Source organism: Sesamum indicum, linkage group LG9 (genome assembly GCF_000512975.1).
Source record: "Sesamum indicum cultivar Zhongzhi No. 13 linkage group LG9, S_indicum_v1.0, whole genome shotgun sequence".
Taxonomy (NCBI): Eukaryota; Viridiplantae; Streptophyta; class Magnoliopsida; order Lamiales; family Pedaliaceae; genus Sesamum; species Sesamum indicum.
Window position 1 is genome coordinate 1,893,756 of NC_026153.1, and position 26,077 is coordinate 1,919,832.

The 26,077-nt window shown below is 33.1% G+C and overlaps 3 protein-coding genes across 4 annotated transcripts; all 3 read left to right on the top strand.

Annotated features, from left to right (window-relative positions):
• Positions 312 to 5,391, top strand: LOC105170266 (cell division cycle protein 48 homolog). Its single transcript, XM_011090943.2, has 9 exons — positions 312 to 469; positions 595 to 760; positions 1,601 to 1,829; positions 1,932 to 2,698; positions 2,797 to 3,018; positions 3,122 to 3,193; positions 3,293 to 3,574; positions 3,808 to 4,167; positions 4,806 to 5,391. The coding sequence occupies exons 1-9, from the start codon at positions 441 to 443 to the stop codon at positions 5,094 to 5,096; spliced, it is 2,418 nt and encodes an 805-aa protein (XP_011089245.1). The 5' UTR covers positions 312 to 440; the 3' UTR covers positions 5,097 to 5,391.
• LOC105170267 lies at positions 8,417 to 12,256 on the top strand. Of its 2 annotated transcripts, none has more exons than XM_011090944.2 (4): positions 8,417 to 8,572; positions 10,939 to 11,135; positions 11,736 to 11,884; positions 11,961 to 12,256. In XM_011090944.2, exons 1-4 carry the CDS (start codon positions 8,491 to 8,493, stop codon positions 12,046 to 12,048), a joined length of 516 nt encoding a protein of 171 aa, XP_011089246.2. In that variant the 5' UTR covers positions 8,417 to 8,490; the 3' UTR covers positions 12,049 to 12,256. The 2 variants fall into 2 exon arrangements, with proteins under 2 accessions (XP_011089246.2, XP_020552297.1); XM_020696638.1 differs by having other exon boundaries at positions 8,506 to 8,572; positions 10,936 to 11,135.
• LOC105170816 (high affinity nitrate transporter 2.3) lies at positions 16,594 to 19,008 on the top strand. The gene is made up of 3 exons (XM_011091737.2): positions 16,594 to 17,452; positions 17,545 to 17,660; positions 18,130 to 19,008. The coding sequence occupies exons 1-3, from the start codon at positions 16,679 to 16,681 to the stop codon at positions 18,806 to 18,808; spliced, it is 1,569 nt and encodes a 522-aa protein (XP_011090039.1). The 5' UTR covers positions 16,594 to 16,678; the 3' UTR covers positions 18,809 to 19,008.

Genomic DNA, 26,077 nt, shown 5'->3' on the forward strand with positions numbered 1-26,077 from the left:
TTAAAATACTTGTCACAAAGCAGTTTTGAAATAAAACAAAATAATTGGAGATAATTGAATGTTATTAACATTTTCAAATAAAATTATAAATCAATAGTGGCAATTTTGGTTTTATTATTAGTAATTGATAATGATTGAAAAATATGCTGAAATCTCAGTAGAGGGATTAATTTAATATAAATAAGAAAAAAGGAACCAATTTGAAGTTAAATGCAAAAGTTAGGGACTAAAATGAAATTAAATCATTGGTGTTATGACCAGTAAGTAAAGTGGAGTAGTTACGGTGGTAAAATCGATAAATACACATTATTGTCGCATATAGATACAACAAACCCTCTCCATCTTCCACATTCTTCATCAATCTCACTACCCGTTTCTTCGTCCACTCCAAGAAACATCAGTTTATTCTCTAATCATCCGATCTCAGATCGCCGACAACAATGAGTCATCAAGCTGAGTCGTCTGATTCGTAAGTGGAACATGACTGTGTTCGACTTTCCTTCGATGAATCGCGTCTTTTCGTTTCTTTCTTGCCCAATTTTCGATGAAGTAGTCGCCGGGCGTCTGATGCTGTTTTCTTGTCGTTCTGAACAGGAAAAGTGGCAAGAAGGACTTTTCGACGGCAATCTTGGAGAGGAAGAAGGCTGCAAATCGCCTGATTGTGGATGAGGCGGTCAACGACGATAATTCCGTTGTTTCCCTCCACCCTGCTACCATGGAGAAGCTCCAGCTTTTCCGTGGAGACACTATCTTGATTAAGGTAATATTATTTTAGAGAGTCGCCTTTTGATTTTCATTCAATTTTTTTTTCTTAAAACTGGGAGTGGGGTTAGGGTTTTTCTCTTCTTGGTTTGTGAAGCACTTTAAGTGGTGAAAAAATATTGATGTTTGGTTATTCGGTGTATAGTTATTGGATTGCTTACGACTGGGGCATTAACACTTCAATAATAGGGATTATCGGAAAAAGTTGGAAGGCCAGGTGTACATTGACTCGCTAAATTAGTTTTATGAATTATTGATCTATGGATAAACACTGAATGGTTGTGTCCAAATTTTAAATTTTGTAATGCTTAGGCTTGATTGTGCTGTAGCTTGAATGAAGGTGACGAGTAATAAAATATGGCTTTGATGGAGAAGCTTTGTCTTATCTTAGGGTATATAATTTGCTCGTGAACTTTCCGAATGATGTAAGCTTGTCATGAATGCTATTACTGAATCCTGAACGTGGTCTTCCTAGAAAACTCAAGAGAGTAGTGATGGTGATTATTGTCGCTAAGGTTGTGTTTTGAACAAGAATTGATCATGATACATGGTCAGCATGGCAATGCATGAGACGGAGTTGCTACTGTTTGTTGTTTGCCCTTGGCAATTGGACTACAGTTTCATTCTTAGCAATTGCTCTGAGACCCTATGGTTTGGCAGGTTTCACTATCATATGGGGTTATGAATGCCTGACCGTGTGTGTGATTATTTTAGTGATCTAGCAACCCATATTGGGAAAAGATAAGAGTTTTTGTTCTGAGATTTACATATTTGGTCAACATTTGGTTCATTTTGGTTCACTGAAATTTTGAGTATTCTGCTGTTTGGTGATTTCCAGGGGAAGAAAAGAAAGGATACAGTTTGCATTGCGCTTGCTGATGATACCTGTGAAGAACCAAAGATTAGGATGAACAAGGTTGTCAGGACTAATTTGAGGGTTCGCCTTGGGGACGTTGTATCTGTGCACCAGTGTCCAGATGTGAAATATGGAAAGCGTGTCCACATATTGCCCTTGGATGATACAATAGAAGGTCTTACTGGGGATCTTTTTGATGCGTACCTGAAACGTAAGCCCTTAAATTTGTTTAGCCTGTTTAAAACTTGGTTACTTTATGATAGTTCAAATGAAGTAAATATTAAAATTGGCTTCATTCATATTGTCTGTACAGCTTACTTTCTGGAAGCATATCGCCCAGTGAGGAAAGGGGATCATTTTCTTGTGAGAGGGGGAATGAGAAGTGTGGAATTTAAAGTCATTGAGACTGACCCAGGGGAATATTGTGTTGTTGCCCCGGATACTGAGATCTTCTGTGAAGGGGAGCCTGTGAGAAGAGAGGATGAGGATAGGCTGGATGAGGTTGGCTATGATGATGTAGGTGGTGTTAGAAAGCAGATGGCTCAAATCCGTGAATTGGTGGAGTTGCCTCTGAGACACCCTCAGCTTTTCAAATCTATTGGTGTGAAACCACCAAAGGGAATTTTGCTTTATGGACCACCAGGTTCTGGAAAGACCTTGATTGCTAGAGCTGTTGCTAATGAAACTGGTGCTTTCTTCTTTTTGATTAATGGGCCGGAAATTATGTCCAAATTGGCTGGAGAGAGTGAGAGCAATCTGAGGAAGGCTTTTGAGGAGGCTGAGAAGAATGCCCCATCTATTATTTTTATTGATGAAATTGATTCAATAGCACCTAAGAGAGAGAAGACACATGGTGAAGTTGAGAGGAGGATTGTTTCTCAGCTGTTGACTCTCATGGATGGGTTGAAGTCCCGTGCCCATGTCATTGTTATGGGAGCAACTAATCGTCCAAACAGCATTGACCCAGCTCTTAGAAGGTTTGGCAGGTTTGACAGGGAGATAGACATTGGTGTTCCTGATGAAGTTGGACGCCTTGAAGTTCTTCGGATTCATACCAAGAACATGAAACTTTCTGATGATGTAAGGCCTTTACATCTTTGTTGATAATTTTCACTTATTCTTGTCTTTTATTCTGAATCCAATTCAATTTCACCAGAAACAATATTTTGATATTGCAGGTAGATTTAGAAAGAATAGCAAAAGATACCCATGGTTATGTTGGTGCTGACCTTGCTGCTCTCTGCACAGAAGCTGCGCTGCAGTGCATCAGAGAGAAAATGGATGTTATTGATTTAGAAGATGATACAATTGATGCTGAGATACTAAACTCCATGGCTGTTACAAATGAGCACTTCCATACTGCTCTTGGAACAAGCAATCCTTCTGCTTTACGGGAGACAGTAAGTGAACTTCTGGCTGGAATACTGTACATTGATGTTTAGTCGTGTGAAATTCATCTTACTGGGAGAATATGTTAATTATATTTCTATAATTGATGAAAAGGTTGTTGAAGTGCCGAATGTCTCCTGGGAAGATATTGGAGGGCTTGAAAATGTCAAGAGGGAGCTTCAGGAGGTAATTTGTTATTAAGGGGGTATTTAATCTACATTATTCATCATTGATGTACTATATTTACTATAGTTGATTACTACTAACCTCTTGGTTATGTTGTAGACTGTTCAATATCCCGTGGAACATCCAGAGAAATTCGAGAAATTTGGTATGTCACCTTCAAAGGGTGTTCTTTTCTATGGTCCTCCTGGATGTGGGAAGACTTTACTGGCCAAGGCAATTGCAAATGAATGCCAAGCCAATTTCATCAGTGTTAAAGGACCTGAACTGCTCACAATGTGGTTTGGAGAGAGTGAAGCTAATGTTCGTGAAATATTTGACAAGGCTAGACAGTCTGCTCCATGTGTCCTCTTCTTTGACGAGCTTGACTCTATTGCTACTCAGGTTATTTCCTGATATAAGCTAATTATATATAATAACCTTTATGTATGGCAGACTTTCTATCTTTAATTTTTAGCACTAAGTGGAAAATCAATATCATCTGTGCTAAATTGCTTGGAGCATAGCATACTAAAAAACAAACAAAATACAAAGAACGATAACCGTGTTGGACAACCTGCATCCTGTGATTTATACACATGAATGACTTACAAGAAATGCTTCTTGAATTGTTGCAGAGAGGAAGCAGTGTTGGAGATGCTGGTGGTGCAGCTGACCGGGTGCTTAATCAACTTCTCACTGAAATGGATGGCATGAATGCTAAAAAGACTGTTTTCATAATTGGAGCTACAAACAGACCTGACATTATCGATCCAGCACTTCTACGTCCAGGTCGTCTTGATCAGTTAATATATATCCCTCTGCCAGATGAGGACTCACGCCATCAGATCTTCAAAGCCTGCCTTCGAAAATCACCACTTTCCAAAGATGTTGATCTGCGAGCCCTTGCTAAGTATACTCAGGGATTCAGTGGAGCTGATATAACGGAAATATGTCAGAGGGCTTGCAAATATGCCATAAGAGAGACCATTGAGAAAGTATGTCGTTACCCCCTTCTTTTGTTGCTAACCCTTTACTTCTGTGGATTTTTGATATCTTATTTCTAACAAAACAACTACATGGCCTACAACATTACTGACCACCAATATAGTTTGTTGTCGGTGGGGAAAAATTATGGAATCTTTATTATCTAAAGATGCCTGCATGTTTTTATAATGTGATTTTTGCAGTTGTTTGATAGGAAAACTAGAAAAAGATCTCTTGGATAAGCTTAAAAAATTGACTTTTCAAATGTGATTCTTTTACGCTCTTAAATCCACTCTATTCATGTCTGGTGATTCCAAAACTGGTTTTTCTAGATCTATAACGAACCTTAACTGCTTTCTTGAATTTCCTTCATAATTGATTAGACCTGTTGATCATTGTCTCCTTAAAACCCAAGCACTAAGCTATTTTGCAAAGATGAGTTTTTGGCAGCCTCTTATGGTATTTGGGTTATTAGAGTGCCCTTATTCCAGGAGTCAATGAAGCATTTATTTTATCGTGATCTCTAAGTAGTACTGCTTTTATTCTGTTACATCATCTGTTGGCTATAGCATCTCCATGTTTGAGTTTGATAAAAAATTGGGTTCTGAGATTATGGAAGAGAGGTTATTGACAGTAGTTCTTATCTCAGGACATTGAAAGAGAGAGGAGAAGAAGGGAGAATCCTGATTCCATGGATGAGGACCTCGAGGATGAAGTTTCAGAAATCAAGCCTGCACATTTCGAGGAGTCCATGAAATATGCTCGTAGAAGTGTGAGTGATGCTGACATACGGAAGTACCAGGCATTTGCCCAGACCTTGCAACAGTCGCGGGGATTTGGAACTGAATTTCGTTTCACTGAACCAGCAGCCGGGCAATCTGGATCCGACCCATTTGCAACCTCTGCTGGTGGAGCTGATGAAGATGATCTGTATAGTTAGATGTTGCCAGGAGTTCTGGATATTACTGTGCACTATCCGTTTATGCACAAGCAGTCTCCAGAATTGGTTGATGACCCGTTGCTTATATTTCTCTCAACAACTCGTTTTTACTTTTGGCTTCCGGGATTTGTGGGGCTGCTCAGTCGACTTATACTTTCTTTTGCCTCCCAAATGTCAACTATTCTAGGTGCCTGTTTGACTATATTTAGAACTGAAATGCTGTTTAATTTACTGACTGAAATGTCACCATATTCCAGCATTCTTTACCTGATAGTTCTGTCCGTGTTTATTTTGTGTGATGTGTGAAAAGGGTTTTCTTATATGGATCGAATGTGGAAGTACCAGCTGATGTGGATCAATTCAGAGTCACCGGGATCTATATAATGCTAATGTGGCATGATTCATATATGTTCATATGGCAATTTGGGCTAATGAATAATGATCAGGTTTTTTAGAAGCTATGCTCGGTATACCTGCAGTGGGACTATTTGTATATTATCTTATTTTTCTCAATGAAAGAGTACATGTTAGTGCACAAGTCTAGTGAGGATTTAACTTGGTTAAGCCTGTTACCTTGGGAGACGGGGAATTATAATATGAGAACAAGATTTTGGTCGCAACCATTTTACATTTTAACCCTGCATAAAAAAACGATGGTTAAAGCTTGTGGAGGTTTGATGGTAAGGACAGGTACAAATTTCTCCCGAGAATGAATACTTAATTAATAGGAGCTCCGGTTTGAAATTTCAAAAGGAAAGGCACAATGCACGTGTTCCCAATTTATTTTCCCACAACTGTCTAGTTTGTTTCTTTATGGAGAGGGATTCTTGATAGTAAATACAGCGGCAACTATTCTTACTTGTACACCGCTTCTCGTGTTAAATTGACTGCCAGTGCATGCCCTCCCAGCTTAAATTCATATGTTTTAATTCTCATATTGAAGAACACTACATTTTATTACTAAGTGTAATAATTTTGTATCTAAGATGATTTTTGTTGTGTTTGAACGATTCACAACTCATAATGATAATATGATGAGAAGACGAGAGCTATATTCTTATTGGATTCCAAAATATCCAGACTTGATACAGTCACGCTTACTAACCACGCTGTAGGAGAGTGATATTATCTATAGGTTGGAGGCTGTTGAACCAGCTCCACGACCCCCTCAGAATCTCCCATCAATAACTATAATATGAGACCGGGGGACGCCACTTTCATGCTTGTTGACAAAACATATGCAAAATAACTTTGGTACGACATACGTACTTAATTGCTCAACCGAGAAAAATTTTGCCTACCCAATTATACAAAAGTCTCTAAACAAATACATAGCCCTCACTGGGGAAAAAGAATGCTTCTTAGCTTGATCAAATGAGGATTTGATCCCTCTTGTTATCAAGTACTCAAACTCAAGACAGATACTCACATTGCTATATGTATATATATAGTTTTCCAGATGAAAACCATAGGAACACACAAGAACAACTCTCCCAATACTGCCAATTCTTGCCAACTTCATCCCTTCTCCAAAACTGCCCTTGGCCTTGGACGAACACATCAACCATGTACAAAACGCATAACCTGGAAATTAGCCACCTGGCTAATTAAGGCATACTCGGAGGACTGTGTCTGCCTGAGAAACACCTCAATGAGCCAAGTGCATGATAGTTGACGTATCGGCTGGGGGCTGATGACCGGCGGGACCCTTTGGGCATGCAGTTCTTGACTTCCCTTCGATGAAAAACCCGTTGCTTGTGATTGAAAAATGGTTTTATGGTGACATAATCTGCGGTTTTCGGCAGAGCTGTGGAGGGGGCACTGGGCAGGATTGGGTAATGCCTGGCCATTGCTTCGTGCATAGGGGAGAAGAGGAGGATGAGATGAATGAATGTAATGTATAGAATAGATGTAGGCATAGTTTGAGTTTGTTGAGTGTTGTGAGCGAAGCGTTGTGGGGGGATTGGAGGGGGTTTTATGCTGGAGAAAACAGATGAATAGAGTTACTTTAATAAGCCCGTGAACGCCAGCTACGGCAGAGCTATTTGGATACGCTGATTTTTCACCAGCACTGTCACGTATGAGTATATATACGCCAACCGTTAGAGTTTGTCCCTTTATGTGGGTGTATTAGCTTATAATGCTGATCAGTTGGGATGAACGTTTAATATCTAATTGAGAAATAAGATAGACCAAGCAACATATTTGTATTTTCATTCGTATTCATATACATACTTGTACTTGTACATACATTGGGAAGAGTATATACAAAATAATACAATTGTATGTACATATAAAAAGATAGATTTGGTTTGAATGGAAAGGAGAAATTAAGGGTGGAATTGGTGTGAAGGTGAGGATGCTCGTGAGCTTCTGTCAAAGCAGTAAAGTCAAAATATTATTTGCATGGGTACAATTAATAAATAAATTGAAAAAAGAAGAGCATTTACGACAATTGGTGATGTTCGTGGATTTCCAGGAAACACTAACAGGGGAGGGGGACCAGCCACCTTATTTTTAGCACTTCACCCACATTGCTTCTACTTCTATTCCATCTATATTCTATAGTCTATACCTCCCTACTCAATGCCTTTATTTTTAATTCCCAAAATTTTTACTCCAATTTAATTTCATCAATTACATAATAAATATTATGTGATTAATTTCGATACGATTACATTCAGTTCAACCAACAATTTTTCTAATTACAAGCATTTAATTTTGTCATTTGTACACACGTTCCTCTCAATTTTTACAACAAGATATTGTGTCCAACGAAACTTGACAAGTTTTTTATACGAAACTATTCGCATGACCTTGAATTTTATCCAAAAATTAAGGAGGATTAAAAAGTAAAATATTGGGTTCTATTATTTGGAGTAATGGAAATATTTTTGTATATTTTCTCTTAAAATTCTTGGAAGAAAAAATTGATAAAATTGGGATAGTTTTGGGAAAAGGAGTGGCTCTAATTACACATATTATGATCTGATGATATTTATTGAGATATATAAATGGAATTTAATGCATAACCATATAGTCGGTTGGACTTGGACCTAATTAAACCCCTCATTTAAATTCCCAAGCTAGTCAAACAAAATCCTAAAATAACTTTTTTACATTCCAAAATTGTTATACAAATCTTGTTTTACAGCTTTTCATTTGCAAAAATCCGATCAAAATTTCAATAGTCACTGTTAAGATTTTATATATATATATTTTTTAAAATTAAATTACTCTTGTGAATCTGTCACATTTACAACATGAATTTCGAATATTTGCAAAGAAATTAGGGTATCATTTAATAATGTCAGAACCAGTAGGGGCATATTGGCAAAGAAACATTAATATCCTGCCACAGTAGCTTTCAATTGCATATAAACCCCAGGAAATTATGTTGTCTATTTTCTGTCTCATAAATGAAATGGCGTTGAGGTTGCAGACTCCAACTCTACCGGTGGCTTCTTTCAATTACAGTACGTTGTGACCTAAGAATTTCTCTCTATTTTTCGCCTTCACACCCCCCTAATGCATATATATATATAAATATGTATGTATATTCCATATTGGGTAACGCTCATTACCTCTTACTGATATCCAGTAACGCTGTTGATTGGTATGGTAGTTTTAGTGGTTGAAAATTAACGCAAAGATTAAATCTTTTACGTTTGTTGTTATAATAATTTGATGGGTTCTTGGTTTACTCAGTAAGAAATCGGGCAAAGTAGTTAATGAGAAGAAGTGTAGTATAAAGAAAGCTGTAATCATTTATGGATATTAAAGAGGCTGATGTGTTTTCTTGATGGGTTTTCTCTTTTGTTCCGTGTAGTCATAAGTGTGAAATCAATTTGTTATTATGGCTCGGTTTCATTGAACTTAAAGAAACTACGACGGCCAGTTGTTACTTGTGAGCAAATGGTTATGGACAGAGTAAATTCTTGCTCAGTTTCTTGGAACCGTGTTAATTACGGAGAAGAGTTTGTTCTGATAGTAATTGGGACTGTTGCGGGGGGGTGAGTGAGTTGCAATTTGAGGGTTCGCTTCCATGAAGTTCTCTCCTTTCCTTTTAATGCTTTGATTTCTGTGGGCCCTTTGTTTTGTTAGTTGATATGGGATGAGCCATGCTGATTGAAGGAATAGTTCTCCATGATTAATGTTCATTAAGGTGTGTCCATCATCGGGCTGGTGTGTATGTTAAAGGGGGTTGGTTTTTGATTTAATCTTATGATTTGGTGGTTTGGAGTTGAGTCATTAAGATTGGTGTTAATTATCTTTCATTTTAGTGCATTGAGTTCCTGACACAGAGATGGGTGCTGAGTTTTAATGTAACTAAAGTGGTTAGGAACTTTGAAGTTTTTGGAGGGTGCCAACTTGCTTTAATAGGAATATAAAAAACTTGGATTGCAGGACGAAGTTTGAGAATCATCATGAAATAAAGTATTTTTCAGCTAGATGTGGTGAGGTAATCTTGTTTTTAGGATATTCTCCATATATATATAATTGACCACGACTGCAAACAACAACTTATTTTGGCTGCGGTCTGTGGTGTAGTGTTCGGCCTACTTTGGGTCATAGATATCAATAGAATTTCAATGAAGTTGTTTGGTCGAAAGTTAATACCTTAAGGAGAGGGCTAGTTCCAAAGCCTTTGGCTTGTATTGATGGAATTTAAGATTCTAGGCTTTCAGAAACATGTTGAATTCCTGGCTTCAGCAAACATGTAACTACCTGTCAACGTAACTTTTGTCCTATAATTTAGATTCTTGTATCACAAACTAAAAGGTCTTTGTAAATATGTGAGTCCCGTTTCCATATATAAGTTGCACAGACAAAATCTGGATGAGAAAAGATATTCTGTTTATGAGAATAAACAAAAAACTATGCTTCACAATTTCTTATTGTGCAACATATGGTCTCTGTATCTTAGGAAATGTGTTCTTGAGTTATTAGAACTACTTTTCGCTTTTGGTGATTAAGGTCCTCCTTGATGGGCGAATATAAGTAACACCTAGACTTGTACTCTTGATCTTTCTATCAATTCCTGTAAAGTGATTTATCTCTACCAGATTGTAGGAATATGAAAACCCAACAGGGACTGCGTGTATACTTTTTGGACCATTTAATTGCATAGGGAACATGGCTATTGAATCGAAATATTCCAAATATAACAGTACTTGGTGATGATTGCTGTTAACTGTAATCCACTAGGTGGCTAATATCTTACACACTAAGTAGAGAAGGTTTCTGGATATGCTTGTGAAAATGAACAATTGCAGACGGGCCAAGCTAAGGAAAGAGAGCTGGTTTGTACTTCATGTGCATTGGTTGGCCAAGGTGTCCTTAAGAAAACTTTGCAGTGTTTAATTTGTAGAGGATTCTCTGAATTAAACTCTTGAGATTGCTCCAATCTTACTACCCTTTTTCTTTTCGTGTACTTTCTCATTCAAATGAACAAGATGTTCCCTTTTATCGTTGCCTTGTTTCTGAGTACCACTTATTCCAAATTTTCACATTATAGCTTTGTAGTGCCAAACGGTAGAGAACATTGAAGAATCACCAAGATTCTTTTATCATTTTTTATGTGTACAAGTTTTTAATTGTGCCAAATGTGACTTTGAACTGTGAAATAATTTTGTTTTGCATATATTCAAGAATATGCTTCCTTTTACTTGTATCTCATTATAAACATTCTGCTTGTTGTTTAACCTATCTCACCACCTTCATGTGAATGCCTGAAACCATGTTCTATTATTGAATAAAATGTCATTCTTAGTGGGTAACTATACAGTGGTATAACGAGAATAAATCAGATCTCATTTCTTACTTGTTTACTGCATAGCAGCTGGAAACTCCAAATCCAGAGTCCTGCAGAATTTCAGTTCTCAACCAGTGACTAATGCAAATATACGAGGTAGAGAAACAATAAAGATGCTGTCTGCACTACCAGAAACAGCAGCTTCTGTTGCAGTTGCTGCTACTATTGTTGGAGCTGCTGCTTCATTCCTTGCTAGAAGAACTAAAAGTTCCGAAGTAACTGAGGTAATGTGCAACAACTTTTAATAAGTCTTCACATATTAACTGAAATTGAATGTAAAACACAGTAACCTAGCAATGTACTATAAGAAAATAAAATTGTATATTTGCAACTTTTGGTAACCCTAGCTGTGATGCTGAGAGGTATTGGATTATACTAATGTAGTAATTGTTAGTTATTCTTTAGTTGAGGAGTGTTGTTTTAGATTTGTCTGGTTTATTGATGTGCCTCTAAGTTCCACAGGAAATAGGAAAAAAAAAACCAGCAGAAAATAGTTTCTGTAGTAGCAACTTTTTCCCATCTTAAGATTCCACATTTGATAAGCTAATCTCATGTTTTCCTGTTTTTTCTGAAACCACAGGATGTAAAATCTTTTCCTCGTACTCTTTTCCCTCATTTCCTGTGTAAAATAAAGTCCAAGGGGAAAAGAGAGTAGAAGCAATCCTAAAAAACAAAAAGTTTGCAACATGTTCAAGCGTGAAGCAGAAATGAATGAGACCAAAAACTGGGTGCTACGCCCAAAAAACTTAGGATCTTTATCTGTTTGGCTTTACTCCTGCAACACTACGATGTTATTTAATGATGGTGATTCTTGCAATAGACAGGCCCCTACAAAGATTTGCGAGGACTGTGGAGGTTCAGGTGTTTGCTCCGAATGCAATGGTGAAGGATTTGTGCTTAAGAGATTGTCTGACGAAAGCGCTGAAAAAGCAAGATTGACGGCAAAGAATATGGCAACGAGATACACTGCAGGGTAGGTTCTCAAATTTCCCTCTACATTCTGTTTCTACCTTCTTATAGTAATCATATGCACTTCCCTACGTTCACAGCCTTCCAAAGAAGTGGAGCTACTGCACAAAGTGCTCATCTGCTCGCTCCTGTAATACATGTGGTGGTAGTGGGAAACTCAGCTACTAGAACTAGTCTTTTCTTATGATCTGGTGCTTGTGGTTGTGGCTTCGTTTTTGATTCAAGTAAGTTTTGCAATTTGCCTTTATCCACTAATAAGAGAACTGATCTCTCATTACGGACGTGAATTCATTATTGTATATTTCGCTGATGATCATATACAGGAAATTCTTTCCATGCTCTAGCAAATCTTTGAGATACAAATTTCCTATGGTCATTTTGATTTTAGCCTACACTCAGATTTCTCTTCTTTATGAATTTTCATTTAAGACACGCCGGCTGCATATACTGTAATGTGACATATCAGCTGACAGCTAGCAGAAATTCATGCAAGTCAAAGAAGCAAAAGCTGAACTTCTCATGCATGTGTATGTGTGTGTGTTTGTAAACAATATTATCCTTCAAGAACTAGCAGTAGAAAATACGTCATAAGTACGGAACTCATTTGAGAGGCTATCACAGCAGCACATGAGCAGACGTATACGGCTGACTTACAGTTCAATATAAGAAATGTGCTGGCATGATACTTATCCTGCTTCTTTGGATATATGTTTTCTTTAAAGTCAAGTGGATATGTAACATGATATTGGAACTCCACCTGCACCACATACATGTCTCTCTCTCTCTATATATAAATATGTTAGCGTTGATTCTTGCATCAAACATGGGTTGGCATTAAAACCGGCGTACTCGCCGTTGTAGTAGTCCATTTAACCACAGCAAGTGACTGCACGCAGAAACTGCGTTCGGATTGACTTGCTTATTAATTACTAAAAATTCCAGGAATATTTTATATGCACCAGACTTAAATACAACAGAAAAAGTAAATCATGTTACGTCAGCACAATGCAGATCTCACTGATAACGTGAAATGGTTTTCGTCTTTAGATGTTTTTATTGGCAATGCACATAATAATTTCTTCCCTGAATTAGTTTATCGCATGGAGATACACCGATTATTTCTGCAAGAACTGCTACTATTGCAATGACAATAATAGAAATGATTTCTATTGTTGTTATTTGTTATTTTTATTATTACAAGCAGTATCAGAGTATATACAGCAACATCATGACTCAAATCTCAACTTCTTGCTAAGTTGTTTGTGTTCAATGTAGTACAGGAGACATGGAAACTTAGACATTAATATGCATGTGAAGCTGATTAGGATTACATGACATTATTAACACTCCATGATTTAGCAGTTGAAAATATATGATAATTAAGGAGGTACGGGTAAGAACTTGGACATTGCATGTTCAGCTCACCAACAGGATTAGATTATATTAGCCTTACTAATAAGTACGGATGCCATGTGAAAGGCTATCGAGCAATAGATGTCATGTCATTATTACACTCAACTTGCAATATTTAAACTCCAATTGCAATATATATATATATATATATATATATATATATATATAAATTCAGTGCAACTAATGATCAAGAAAGGGGGCCTTTGCTAAATACCCTTTCGCGCGATCTAATCCATTCATCTTAAATTGACCGATACACAATTACACATTAATATTCAGTTTTTTTATCGTCAATTTAAGTAGGAAGATGTGGTGATCAAATAATAGTTACATGTATAGCATTTAGAATGGATATTCGAATCTATTTACAAATAATCGAGGATTTTATGAATTAATATGGTGAGTCGACCCGACCGCAAATGTTGCCATGTTTGGTGCTCAACTAGTTATTTTTATGAATGGCAGTTGAGTTATCAATAGTAGTTTAGTTTGTTGAATATTGATACCTTATCTCAGGCTTTATCAATTGACTTATCAATTGTTTACATGAGTTGATCAGATCGCCACAACTGTTTTCAGACCATATGAATAAATGATCGATGAACATTAATTAATTAAGCTGGACAACATATGCAAAAGTCAGACCTCACGATAATGAGAAGTCATCTTCACGAAGTCGTGGCTGTACGGTTTATGTCCTGTCTTTCATATTATGTTATTGAAGTGGGTACACCACTATGATATACAACTTTGACTAAACATTCTATTAATTCAGTTATTGCTAACACACACACACACACACACACACACACACACACACATATATATATATATATATATATGATATTTTTCTAACATATATTTATTTTATTACAAAGTACAGAACTATAACAATAGAATAAAATCAACGACAAAATATTAGATGATAATTTCAAAATTTATTTTTTAGGTATACAGACTAATTAAGCTACGTACAATAGTTTTAATAGTGAAGAGTGAGCATGCATGCCAGAAAGTTCTATCTTTGGCGACGTACAAGATTTAATCAACCAAAATTTTCATTAATAACTGTCTCACAAGGTATTAATATAATTACATTTCTAATGATAATTAACTTTCACACGATGCATATAATCAATTAAAATAAAATCAATGCCGTTTTACTGTACGTATTTTGATTAGAGAATAGTTTTGATTTTTTTTTAATATTGTTATTTTGGTTAAAAAAAGAAGAGTTACACATAAACATGTCAATTATAAAAACTAATTAAAAAGCCCATTATTCAAATAAATTGACCGTACATACACGGAGTTTACACTAGTATGTATTATGTGTGTGTATATATATATAAGGAAAAGCAACTTCAACCGTTGAATTGCCATTTGACGGTGGATGCGTTGGCATCGAAATCCTGAAGTCAACTCTCATGAAAGTGTGAGGAAACTTCGTCAGAGTTGGAGGAATTTCTTATTGGATGAGCTTTAATTTTCTGTTTCAACCCAATTATATATATTGTTAAATATATTTTAGCATATAGTTTAGTTAAGGAATTTTATGTAATTAATAATATTTATCATGTAATCAGTTGAATTAAATCAAATACGTTTAGAAACGACAAATATATATATATATATATATATATATACTATCCAAATAGATATATATCCATATTCATAGGACTCAAATTCACAGCTTAATATTGTAATTTGTTACCAAAAAATATAGTTAATTTATGTGCATTGCCAAATCAAAGTTGAGTTTGGTACTTGGATAAATAAGGTTAATTTGTAGCAACAACTTTGATATTCAAAGTTGAGTTTGGTACTTGGATAAATAAGGTTAATTTGTAGCAACAACTTTGATATTTGGTCTGGTTTCGAATTTATTACGTGGTACGAAAGCCAATATTAAATTAATTTGTCCATTTAGAAATTGATTTTGGAAATTTGGGTTTTACCAAACTTTAATCAATTATTGAAATCAGTTCCATTTAATATCAAGAGGCCAAACTCTTGAGTTAAATTCAACTGCGTACTTGTGGTATATATTGTAAATGGTATGTGTTCATAAAGTAAAAGTGTCTCACCTGTCAATCAGGTTTAACTCTCTTGGCAATTTTGAGGTCTAACTATGGTTCGAACTCTACTTTATACGTGAGATATTGTGTTATTAAATATTAGGTGTTATTTCTATTATAATAATAGTAGATGATTGTTAAATTTAATAATTTATTTAATATTATTGATTAGCGTATAATTGTTATAATGATCTTTGTTAAATATTGATAACGAACAAAAATGATTGTAAAAAAAAGTGGCCCTCCCATATTAAAAAAATTAAAAAATGTTCAAGACCAATCAATTTTATCCAATTTTATACCTTGGTTGGGGTACAGAGTCTACAAAAAAATTAAGCTTTTACAAAAGGGGCAAAATATTTTTTTAATTCCATAAAATAAGGGTAGAATTTGTTTTGGTACCACAATTTTGACAATTGTCGCTTTTAGTACATACTTGCATCTTTTGACTTATTTTAGTTTAATTTAAAAACCGTATAATTAAGCAGAAGTTGTTCAAATATCTTTCTTTTAACTAATTAATCGAAACTATGATTTAATTAAAAAGCATTTGATTTAAGTTCTTGCAAACATCATCGTAAAACATTTGGCAGATTTAACAAATTCTTTAAACTGCAGTAAGTACACGCTCAGCAATTTACATTTTTTAATTTAAATTAAAAGAAATATAAATAGAATATGTATCTCAAATATCTTTCTTTTATAATTGAAACCGTAATTTTAAAAATATTTTAATTTAATAAATTTTTTTTTATTCTAATCAGATTTGATCGAACAAATAAATTATAGAACAAGTGTGTTGTACAACAAATATATTGTACATGTCATATAATTGAATGGATCGAACTGAATCCAAATTAGGATTTCCCTTGATTTAAGTCCTTGCAAACATCTCCATAATTCCACGTTAGTTGATCAGTTATATTAAGTTATAATTAATACTTCTTTTTATTTTAAATTAGTTATCCATTTCTATTAATTTTTTGCTTTTCGACGTTCCGATATACTCTGTTAAGTGTTTCTTTTTAACTTATAATTACAGTAGTACTTAATTATGGCATCATAATTAGTACAATCATGATTAAGAATAATAATATAGAAAATATGCAAATATAAGTTATTAAACTGATATTTAAATACTAACCCAAAAGAGAGCCATATGTTAGGCCGGAGAAATTCATGCCTCGCGTACTCCCATCCACGCTATAAATACCTCACCATCACAACCCTTTCCAGACCACACCACCATTGCCTCCTCTTCCACCATTTCTTCTAGCTATCCTTAATTTCTCCGAGTGAAGTCGGAAATGGCTGACATTAGCGCAAGTTCTTTGCATGTAATAACAGCTCCCCAAACAGTCCCTTATGATCTCCAAGCAACCAAATTCGATCTGCCAGTAGACTCCGAGCATAGAGCCAAAACCCTCAAGATTTTCTCCTTCGCTCAGCCCCACATGCGATCCTTCCACTTGGCCTGGATCTCCTTCTTCACTTGCTTCGTCTCCACCTTCGCCGCCGCGCCGTTGGTCCCCATCATACGGGACAACCTGGACCTCACCCGCTCCGACATCGGCAACGCCGGTGTCGCCTCCGTCTCAGGTAGCATCTTCTCCCGACTCGTCATGGGCGTTATCTGCGACCTCATCGGCCCCCGGTACGGCTGCGCATTCGTCAACCTGTTGACGGCGCCGGTTGTTTTCTCGGTGGCTTTCGTGTCATCGGCTCAAGGCTACATTGCGGTGAGGTTCATGATAGGGTTCTCCCTTGCGACATTCGTGTCGTGCCAGTACTGGACGACCATAATGTTTAACAGTTCTATTATCGGGACGGTGAACGGGATCGCCGGAGGGTGGGGAGACATGGGCGGCGGTGTCACTCAGCTGCTGATGCCTTTTCTTTATCATGTAATCAAGGTGTCGGGTGCCACCCCTTTCACTGCCTGGAGGATAGCGTTTTTCATCCCTGGATGGCTGCATATTATTATCGGAGTGATGGTGTTGAGTCTTGGGCAGGACTTGCCTGATGGGAACCTTAGCACTCTCCAGAAGAGAGGTGATGTCGCAAAGGACAAGTTCTCCAAGGTAATTTTAGATCGATGAACTGAAACTGATTATATTTTATTGCCTGAAGTAATTAATTTGAGTATACTGTGTTTTTAATTACTTGTTTGTAGATATTCAGGTATGCTATCACAAATTACAGGACATGGATCTTTTTCCTCCTCTATGGTTATTCCATGGGACTTCAGCTGTGCATAAACAACGTTATTGCCGAATATTTCTACGACAGGTCTGCTCTCCACTTATCTTGGAGTATTTGGAAATTATAAGTTTGGTTGATAAAATTGGAACCCAAATCAGGTTCAGTTAAATAAAATTATTTACAGAATAAGTGTGATATAATTGTCATGTAATTCGTTATTTTTCATGAATTATATCTTAATTATACGACAAATACAAGTCTATATAATTGATTTAGATCCTGTCAAATCCAACTTAAAGTAAAAATTTTCACATTCAACTTCACATGCATATGTCTTCGTATTGCTTACTAAGCTTAGTCAAAAAACTCATTTCAGACTCTACTTTTTCAACTTTTGTCCTCATTTTTTGTATTTGAAGTGATGGATTGATTTTAGAGATTTCAAACCAATCTTTTTTTTTTAATGAAAGTCTTTTGAACTCCCTTCATCATCTAGCATTAAAGAATTGAATAAAGAACAGATCAGCCCGATAAATTCTCTCTCTGAATTCTGTAGGTTCCATCTGAAACTCCACACTGCCGGAATCGTAGCCGCCACCTTCGGCATGACCAACTTCGCCGCCCGCCCTCTTGGCGGATACACCTCCGACCTAGCAGCTCGCAAATTCGGCATGAGGGGCCGGCTGTGGATCCTCTGGATTGTCCAAACCTTAGGAGCTGTCTTCTGCATCTGTCTTGGCCGTGCAAACTCACTTCCCACAGCCATCGCTTCCATGATACTCTTCTCCATAGGAGCCCAAGCCGCCTGCGGTGCTACCTACGGCGTAATACCATTCGTTTCACGAAGATCGTTAGGCCTAATATCCGGCCTCACCGGCGCCGGAGGAAACTTCGGCGGCGGGTTAACGCAACTGGTTTTCTTCTCCACCACAAGATTCTCCACCGCAAATGGGCTCACGTATATGGGTGTCATGGCTGTGGCCTGTACTATCCCGGTGGCATTTATCCACTTCCCGCAGTGGGGAAGCATGTTTCTTCCGCCGTCAAAGAAGGGCAAGTACACGGAAGAGAGTTACTACTCGGCTGAGTGGAATGAGGATGAGAAGGAAAAGGGTTTGCACCATGGGAGCCTGAAGTTCGCGGAGAACAGCCGATCGGAGCGCGGCAAGCGGCAAGAGATTGCGGCGGCGGTAACCCCGCCGGGTTATAATTCAACCCCAGTCCACGTGTTATAGATATATCATAAACAGTAGCAGCGCTGTATGTGGTGATTGGTTGACTATACAACCATGAGTCATGAGATGGTCTGCATATGCTGTTTCTCTTTTTGTTAATATAATACGACGAGATGATGGTTGGGGGAACCTGTATTTTGTAATCTGGTTCGAACTTGTTCATGTAATAAAAAGGAAAAATTATTTGTTTCTTACTTTAATTTTATTCTTATTAGATTTAATTCTTTAAGTATGTCGATTAATTAATTAGTATTATAAATTTACAAAATGATGAAATTAAGTTCAATTTAAGTTTTTCTTGTGGATTTTTTGGCAACTTTTAAAATTTATGCTGGAAATGACACGCATAGCAAATTTTTATTGAATTGTTCGAGCCACTTATCCATCCGTACCCTCGACGTGTAATTAGATTTGAAGGCAAAAAGGAGGTTTCTGATCCTAAAAAACATGTCGTACATAACTTGCAAGTTATGTTCAAGGTCACATGCTATTAAAATCCCCAAAAATAAACTCAACTATTGTATTACCTTTTTTGTGCAAAAATACAAATTCAAGATAACCCGAGGACTATTTGTCATGATTTCCCTAATAAAAATCATGTTTTTTTTTTTGTACAAATTGGCTTATCATCTAGATTTTTTTATTACAAAAATGATGTTGTATTTGATATTATAATCATCATTAGATTTATTATTAACTTTTTATCTAAATTGTATATTAATCATAGCAATATAGCATTATACTTATTGTCATAATTGATTCAAATATATATGGTTGAAGTCCGACTAAAATTTCTCTTATTCTATATGCATATATACATATAAAATTTTCCTTAAATATACCAAAAATATAGATTATATATGTATATATTAATGCAAATAAATTAAGTTGAGTTAAACATATTATTATTAAAATTAACTTTTTTTAAAAAGTAATATATAGGTTGGTTTAATTAATTAACTCTAGAATCAAGTTTGAACTAACTTTAATTAATAAATTAAACTCAAGTAAAGTTTGAGTAATTTCATAAATTTAAACACATTTTAACTTTTATAATAAATTGACTCTGATTATGAGAACTTATAAAATGAAAGATTTTATTTAAGTTTGATTCATTAAATCCAAATGAAGTTTTTATTGATCGATATCAAAATCAATAAAAAATTCAGGGTATGGGACTTTCCACTGTATGTGATATGGTCCTCTTCTGTTCATGTAAGATTGTTTTTTTAGAAAATAAAAAGATACATAGTTTATTGCAGTAATTAATATTCATTTCGGAATTTAGAAAACGGTATCCGATGTCTGATCTCATAAGTTTTGTGTACTGCGTACAGTGCTGTGTCTTTTAATCAACAGATTATTATGTATGGCGGACGTATTTATACGTACAATACTCCTGACATGATTTGTTGTATATATTTATGAATGGTTTAAATTAATTTATACCTTAATTAGCCATATAAATATTAACATACGAATATACGATGGATGTTTATAGCTTTTAATTATTATAAAAAAAAAATCATTTCCAGATTTAACAAAAGTGTATCGGTCAATGGATGATTATTAGCACCCGAAAAGATAACACACGTTGGACTGGTTGAAAGGTTACAAACAAAAACTCTTTACTATTTCAATTTATTTGAATTTGATTCAACTAAGCAGTCTATTTTTTTTATCCTGTTTTTCTCGTACCAAACAAGTGGAATTATTGAAATTTACTCTACTTCCAATTGTACCAAACAATTTGAAGAAAAATTATTATTCTTTCTCCCTACTTCTTTCTCTTCCCATTTTTTCTCACTTAAACCAAACAGACCCTTAAAGATTAATTCTATGCAATTACATGTACTTAAAAATTTGAATTACTTTGATTTTGTTTAAGTTTATTGTTAATTGAAATTGAAATAACATATTAGTATCTATTTTACATGTATATATAGTCATTATTATCAACATAACATTATTGTACAAATGAAGTGTCAATTTTTAATTTAATTTGAGTAAAATAAGTATTGATACTTAATGCATTAAAAAATTACTAGACAATTTTGTATTTGAAGTTGTAAGACAAATCAAATTTTAATATAAAAAAACAAATTATAAATTTATATAAAATAATATTAAAAATTATGCACACAAATACTGCATTCCACTGTATCTAATTACTAAAAAAATACTACTACTGTTAATTTCTGAGAAGTATGTGGAGAAAGGGCATTAGAGTAGTTATCTCCAATTTCTGGGTCAGATTCGATATCAAACTTTTCCAATTAAATTAATTCGACTAAAATATAAATCCTTAAGAGAGAATATCCAATTCAATAATAAAAAGATTATAAAATAAAAACTTTAATCCATGTATTTATAGGTTGACAAAGTAAAAAAGACATATATCAAACAAACTAGAATTTTGCGAGGAAATTATTAAATCTACGTAAAATCATAAAACATAAATGCTATTACAGAAATCCTATCTAAATATATATTACTCAAATACATATTTAATCATATTTCTTCTTCATCCCTATTAACGTGAGATGATTGCATCATTACATTAAGATATTAACCAATAACTCTATAAGATTTTCAATAACAACATAATTATAAACAACAACAGAATAAATAAATTACAATATTTTTAAATAAAGTAAGACAAATATCGATATATTAATTTGATGAAATTCAAACCCTTTATATCATATTTATTCATAAAATTTCAATCTTAATCATTACGTACAGTACTTGTTACAACTAAATAAACCTTAAAACACTATGATGTACTAAGAAGCTCTTAGTCTATAACCTCTTATATGCCATTTATATATATCACGCTGATTATAGTTAGAAACAAATTATGACGTTAATTTCTTGGTTGTTAATATTAACAAAACAAATTCAAATTATATATTATGCCAGCTTTGTTTTTCCAAGGCAAAAGAATCAATATATTATGACTTTCTCATATATATCAGGAAAATATTAGAAAAAAACAACAACTTAAATATGGAAAAGGAAAAAGAAAAGGATATAAAATCTTTATATTTAATATAAATTAATTAATCGTGGCGGAGTGCAACATGTCATCTTCCATTCTATACCTTTATTCCGATGACCTGATATTTGAAAACTATTTGTTGTTGACATTGCTTTGTTTTAATTATTTTTAGACAAAAAATTGCGATTCATATAATATCAATAAATTGAGTAATAAAATTATTTAATTAGTATACTAATATAACAAAAATAATTTAATAAAATATAATAAATATTCATACATTCGATGAAACTTGAATTTATGTATGAGACATAAATCTCAACGACTAAATTATTACATCATTGTATTTTTTGTTGACGTATTGAAGCCCATTTGTTGCTGATTTTCCCATCACATGGACTACTGATTGAGACTACTTTTATATATTTATTTAACATTTCAAATGTATAGGACATTTCCATCTTAATATTATAATAAAGTACCTTTCACGCAATAAACTTTTGAAATATAAAACATATATTTATGACTCTCACAAAGTAAAAGTCTTTCTTAGCTAGCTCACCTGCAAAAATATATATATATATATATATGTATTATTCGCAACTTAAATGTATGTAAGAACTTAGAATTAATGATTTTTTAGCTAATTTCTAGTATATTTCAAACATATGCAACGGAAATTATATATATCGATAGCTACAACTATTTAAAGTTTTATACAAGTTTCAATAATTGTAATTATGAAATTAGGATTCTTTTATCGATTAATAATTTTCTAGGTCTTAAAAACTATAACTTGCCAATAAAAATTTAAGAATAAGTCTGTATAAAACAATATAAGTATTTTTTATATATTTGATAAAACCCAACTTTCATTAATCCCATATTTATAGAATCATAAAATCTTAATTTAAAATATGAGTCGACAAGAGTGCAACTCATTACATCACTCTACAAACTTTTAATTAATTATATAATACTATATTATATACATAAATACGTAACTATAATCTATTCTTGTTTGAATATTACAAGCTTACAATTGACGGGTTCAATTAAATAATCTTAGTCCAAAAATAAATATTAACTTAATCGAAGTATTTTGGCATCTTCTTGTGCACGAAAATGGGAGTGGTTGGATGTCCAAACCATCACACACATATTATAATGGAAAGTCAATGATGGTACGGCCAATACGGTACCGTACCTCAGGGGCCCCTCCTTATTAAATATTAATTAATATATTAATACTGTCCACATTTCTTGCATCATTGTTTTAATTGGTTGTTGTTGGACATCATGATTTTGTCTTATTATCAATAAAGTAACGTCATTTTTAATTTATTTTTAAGATAAATTAAAACGCCTCTTCTTAAATAAAGATCTACTTATATAAATACTTTTATTTTATAAAAGAAAAAATATGTAATTTCTCGTTATGTTAGTTCATATGCATTATATAGATTATGGCGTATCCTTGGCCTGTCGAGGGAGAAACCACCAGTTGAGCACTGTTGTATTGTACGATCTTATTTTGTTAATAAAACTTACATTTATAAAAAAAAAAAAGGTATAAATATATTTTTTTAAAATTATAATAATAATTATAAATATAATTTTATTTAACAAGATACTTCTACAAGTATACTTTTCGAGGTAATTATATTGACGCTTTATGAACAGTGTATGTATGCAAATTTTGTGAATAGTAGAGAATATTTGTGTAATTAAACTTCGCCCTACAATACATTAATATAATTTATCATATTTTTAATTTTTATATATATATATATATTAAGCAAAAGAGAAGATGTAATAAAATTAGAAAAAAAATCAGTTCACTCAGATTGATTTTTTTTTTTTTTTTATCAAACTCTGGATTTTCTGCTTTATCTAACAACATTTTGCAGATAAAATGGCATGGTCCTAATACTTTTTTTTAATTGATATTTCATTATATTTATCATTTATTCAAATAGGTGGAACTAACGTGTAGAAAGAAAAACAAAGAAAATAACTCCAATTAAATTATAGGGTTAAATACATTTTGTATCCCGAATTATGCATTTTATCTCATTTACACATCTAAAGTATGAAAGATAACAAAAACACCTATGACAAATTAAATAATTTGACATTGATAAGACAAAATTGCCCTTCTCAGTTATCCATATACTTTTTATTTTATTTCTTAAAATATATTTTATTAAAATATCTTCCTCAAATTATTTTTAGTGGTTTAAAATTTTACTCACATTTTATTTTAAAAATAATATTTATAATTTAAATTTTTTTATAAATTATGAAACATAAAAAGATATTTATAAGCTCAATATATGCAAAGATATTTTACAAAATAAATAAATAATGTTGAAAAGTACATGCAAATATGTGTCAATACATAATGAATATAATATTATAGAAAAAATATGTTATATACCTTAAAAAATATTATTCAATTACATGTCCACATAATAAAAATATATCATATCATTACTTAAAAAAATATAGAATATTATATACTAATTATATAATAGATTTGCATATTTTATAGTATATATATGTTCAATATAATATTTTAAATTTGTATTGATAATTTATTTTTTAAAAAAATTTAATATATATAAATACAGACAAAAATAATGTAAATTTTTTACCAGTTGTTTAAAAAATATAAGAATTCTAAATTTATGAAGTTTATACAAATTCTATACTCAGTATAAAGATTATAAATTTTGGATAGTGTTTATTATTTATAATAATTCATATTATATTAAGGAGAATGATTGTAATAAAAATATTTTGAGTGTGTAAATAATAAGCGCATTTTTATCATAAAAAATAGTGTGAGGGGCCATTTTATTATGTTTTATAGTTTAGGGGTGCAAATGCACTTTATGCGTAATTTAAGAGTACAAAGTGTATTTAACCCTAAATTATAAGGAATCATGTCATGATTGTTAAATAACTTTCAATCATAAATTGCTCGAATATAAGAAACTCCAAACTGCACAAAATTATAAGATTTATTTCGTTGAGAGAAAATAAGATAATTTATAATTTGATAAAATATATTCTCTTTTTCTTTAAAACAAAAAATAAAAAATGAGAAAGGAAATTGATAGGTTGACTTTCAGCTGTACGTCCCAATTATGAAAATTACAGGGCCAGACAAGTTTTCTGCTGTTCCCACTAAAATTATAATAAATATTAATTAATCATAATTTATATTTAAATTTTTGTATTAATTTTATTCAATCTTGACAAATAATATTGATTTATTATGAATTTTAAATTATTATATATAACCTAAGCAGGAGTAATATATTAATTTGTTTAAATTGTACGCATCAATTATTAATTGACAAATATATAGTTATTTTATGATTAACCAATTTCTCTAGCATAGTAGTTGGACATCAACATTAAAATTCGAATTTTGGATATGGCCAACTTGAGAAATTATAAGATAGATGAATTTTATAGATGATTTATCAAACAAATAAGTTTCAAAGTAATTATTTTACAGATTAAAAAAAGAAAAAATCTTTCAAGTTGATCAATTAGGGTTTGTTTGGTTCAGTGAAAGAAGCGGAAAGCAAAAACGGGAGGGCAAGTGGAAGGGGGATGGAGGAGAAAAATGAATAATATATATATATATATATATATATATATATATAATGTCATTTGGGTATGATTGAAAAGGAATTTGAAATATTTTCTTAAGTCTAAACAAGAAAAACAAATTGGGAAGAAAAAAATTAAATTACGTAATTTGACCAACTAATCTTTTTACTTTCGGCTCGTACTTGAAATAAAGTTTTTAATATTAAACATAATTCTGAATTATTAAAAATTAAAAATGAAACTTATTAATAAAAATAACATAAAACAAAGCAAATTTAATATCTTTTAAATGCCCAGAATCTCAAAATAAAATAATTTTTCAGGTAAAATATAGTAAATAAAAATCAAATAGGTACTTTTTTGTATTCTTATCCTATACAATTGGGTTTCAGGATGATTCGATATATATCCGATTTTACTTACTCTTCACCTATTTTTTCTATCCAAATATAAATTTTTTTCTTATACAGTACTCTTTTTTCACTTTTATTTTGTTTTTTTATATATCCATTTTCCACCCGAACAATAAAAGCTCTACAAGCGATTACAAAGCTTTTAATTGGGCCGAAGATCAATGGTCTGTAGTGGACTCTAAATCTACAACACAACAATAGAGCCCAGCAGTTGTTCGGGACATTGAA

Excerpts from the sequence above, each read along its gene's own strand:
- LOC105170267 (XM_011090944.2), top strand. The coding sequence starts at position 8,491 with ATGTTGTCTATTTTCTGTCTCATAAATGAAATGGCGTTGAGGTTGCAG. Across the intron at positions 11,136-11,735 it reads AAAGTTCCGAAGTAACTGAG|GCCCCTACAAAGATTTGCGA; the intron begins GTAATGTGCAAC and ends TGCAATAGACAG. Across the intron at positions 11,885-11,960 it reads GCAACGAGATACACTGCAGG|CCTTCCAAAGAAGTGGAGCT; the intron begins GTAGGTTCTCAA and ends CTACGTTCACAG.
- LOC105170266 (XM_011090943.2), top strand. The coding sequence starts at position 441 with ATGAGTCATCAAGCTGAGTCGTCTGATTC. Across the intron at positions 3,019-3,121 it reads CTTCTGCTTTACGGGAGACA|GTTGTTGAAGTGCCGAATGT; the intron begins GTAAGTGAACTT and ends ATTGATGAAAAG. Across the intron at positions 3,575-3,807 it reads TTGACTCTATTGCTACTCAG|AGAGGAAGCAGTGTTGGAGA; the intron begins GTTATTTCCTGA and ends GAATTGTTGCAG.
- LOC105170816 (XM_011091737.2), top strand. The coding sequence starts at position 16,679 with ATGGCTGACATTAGCGCAAGTTCTTTGCATGTAATAACAGCTCCCCAA. Across the intron at positions 17,453-17,544 it reads CAAAGGACAAGTTCTCCAAG|ATATTCAGGTATGCTATCAC; the intron begins GTAATTTTAGAT and ends ACTTGTTTGTAG. Across the intron at positions 17,661-18,129 it reads GCCGAATATTTCTACGACAG|GTTCCATCTGAAACTCCACA; the intron begins GTCTGCTCTCCA and ends TGAATTCTGTAG.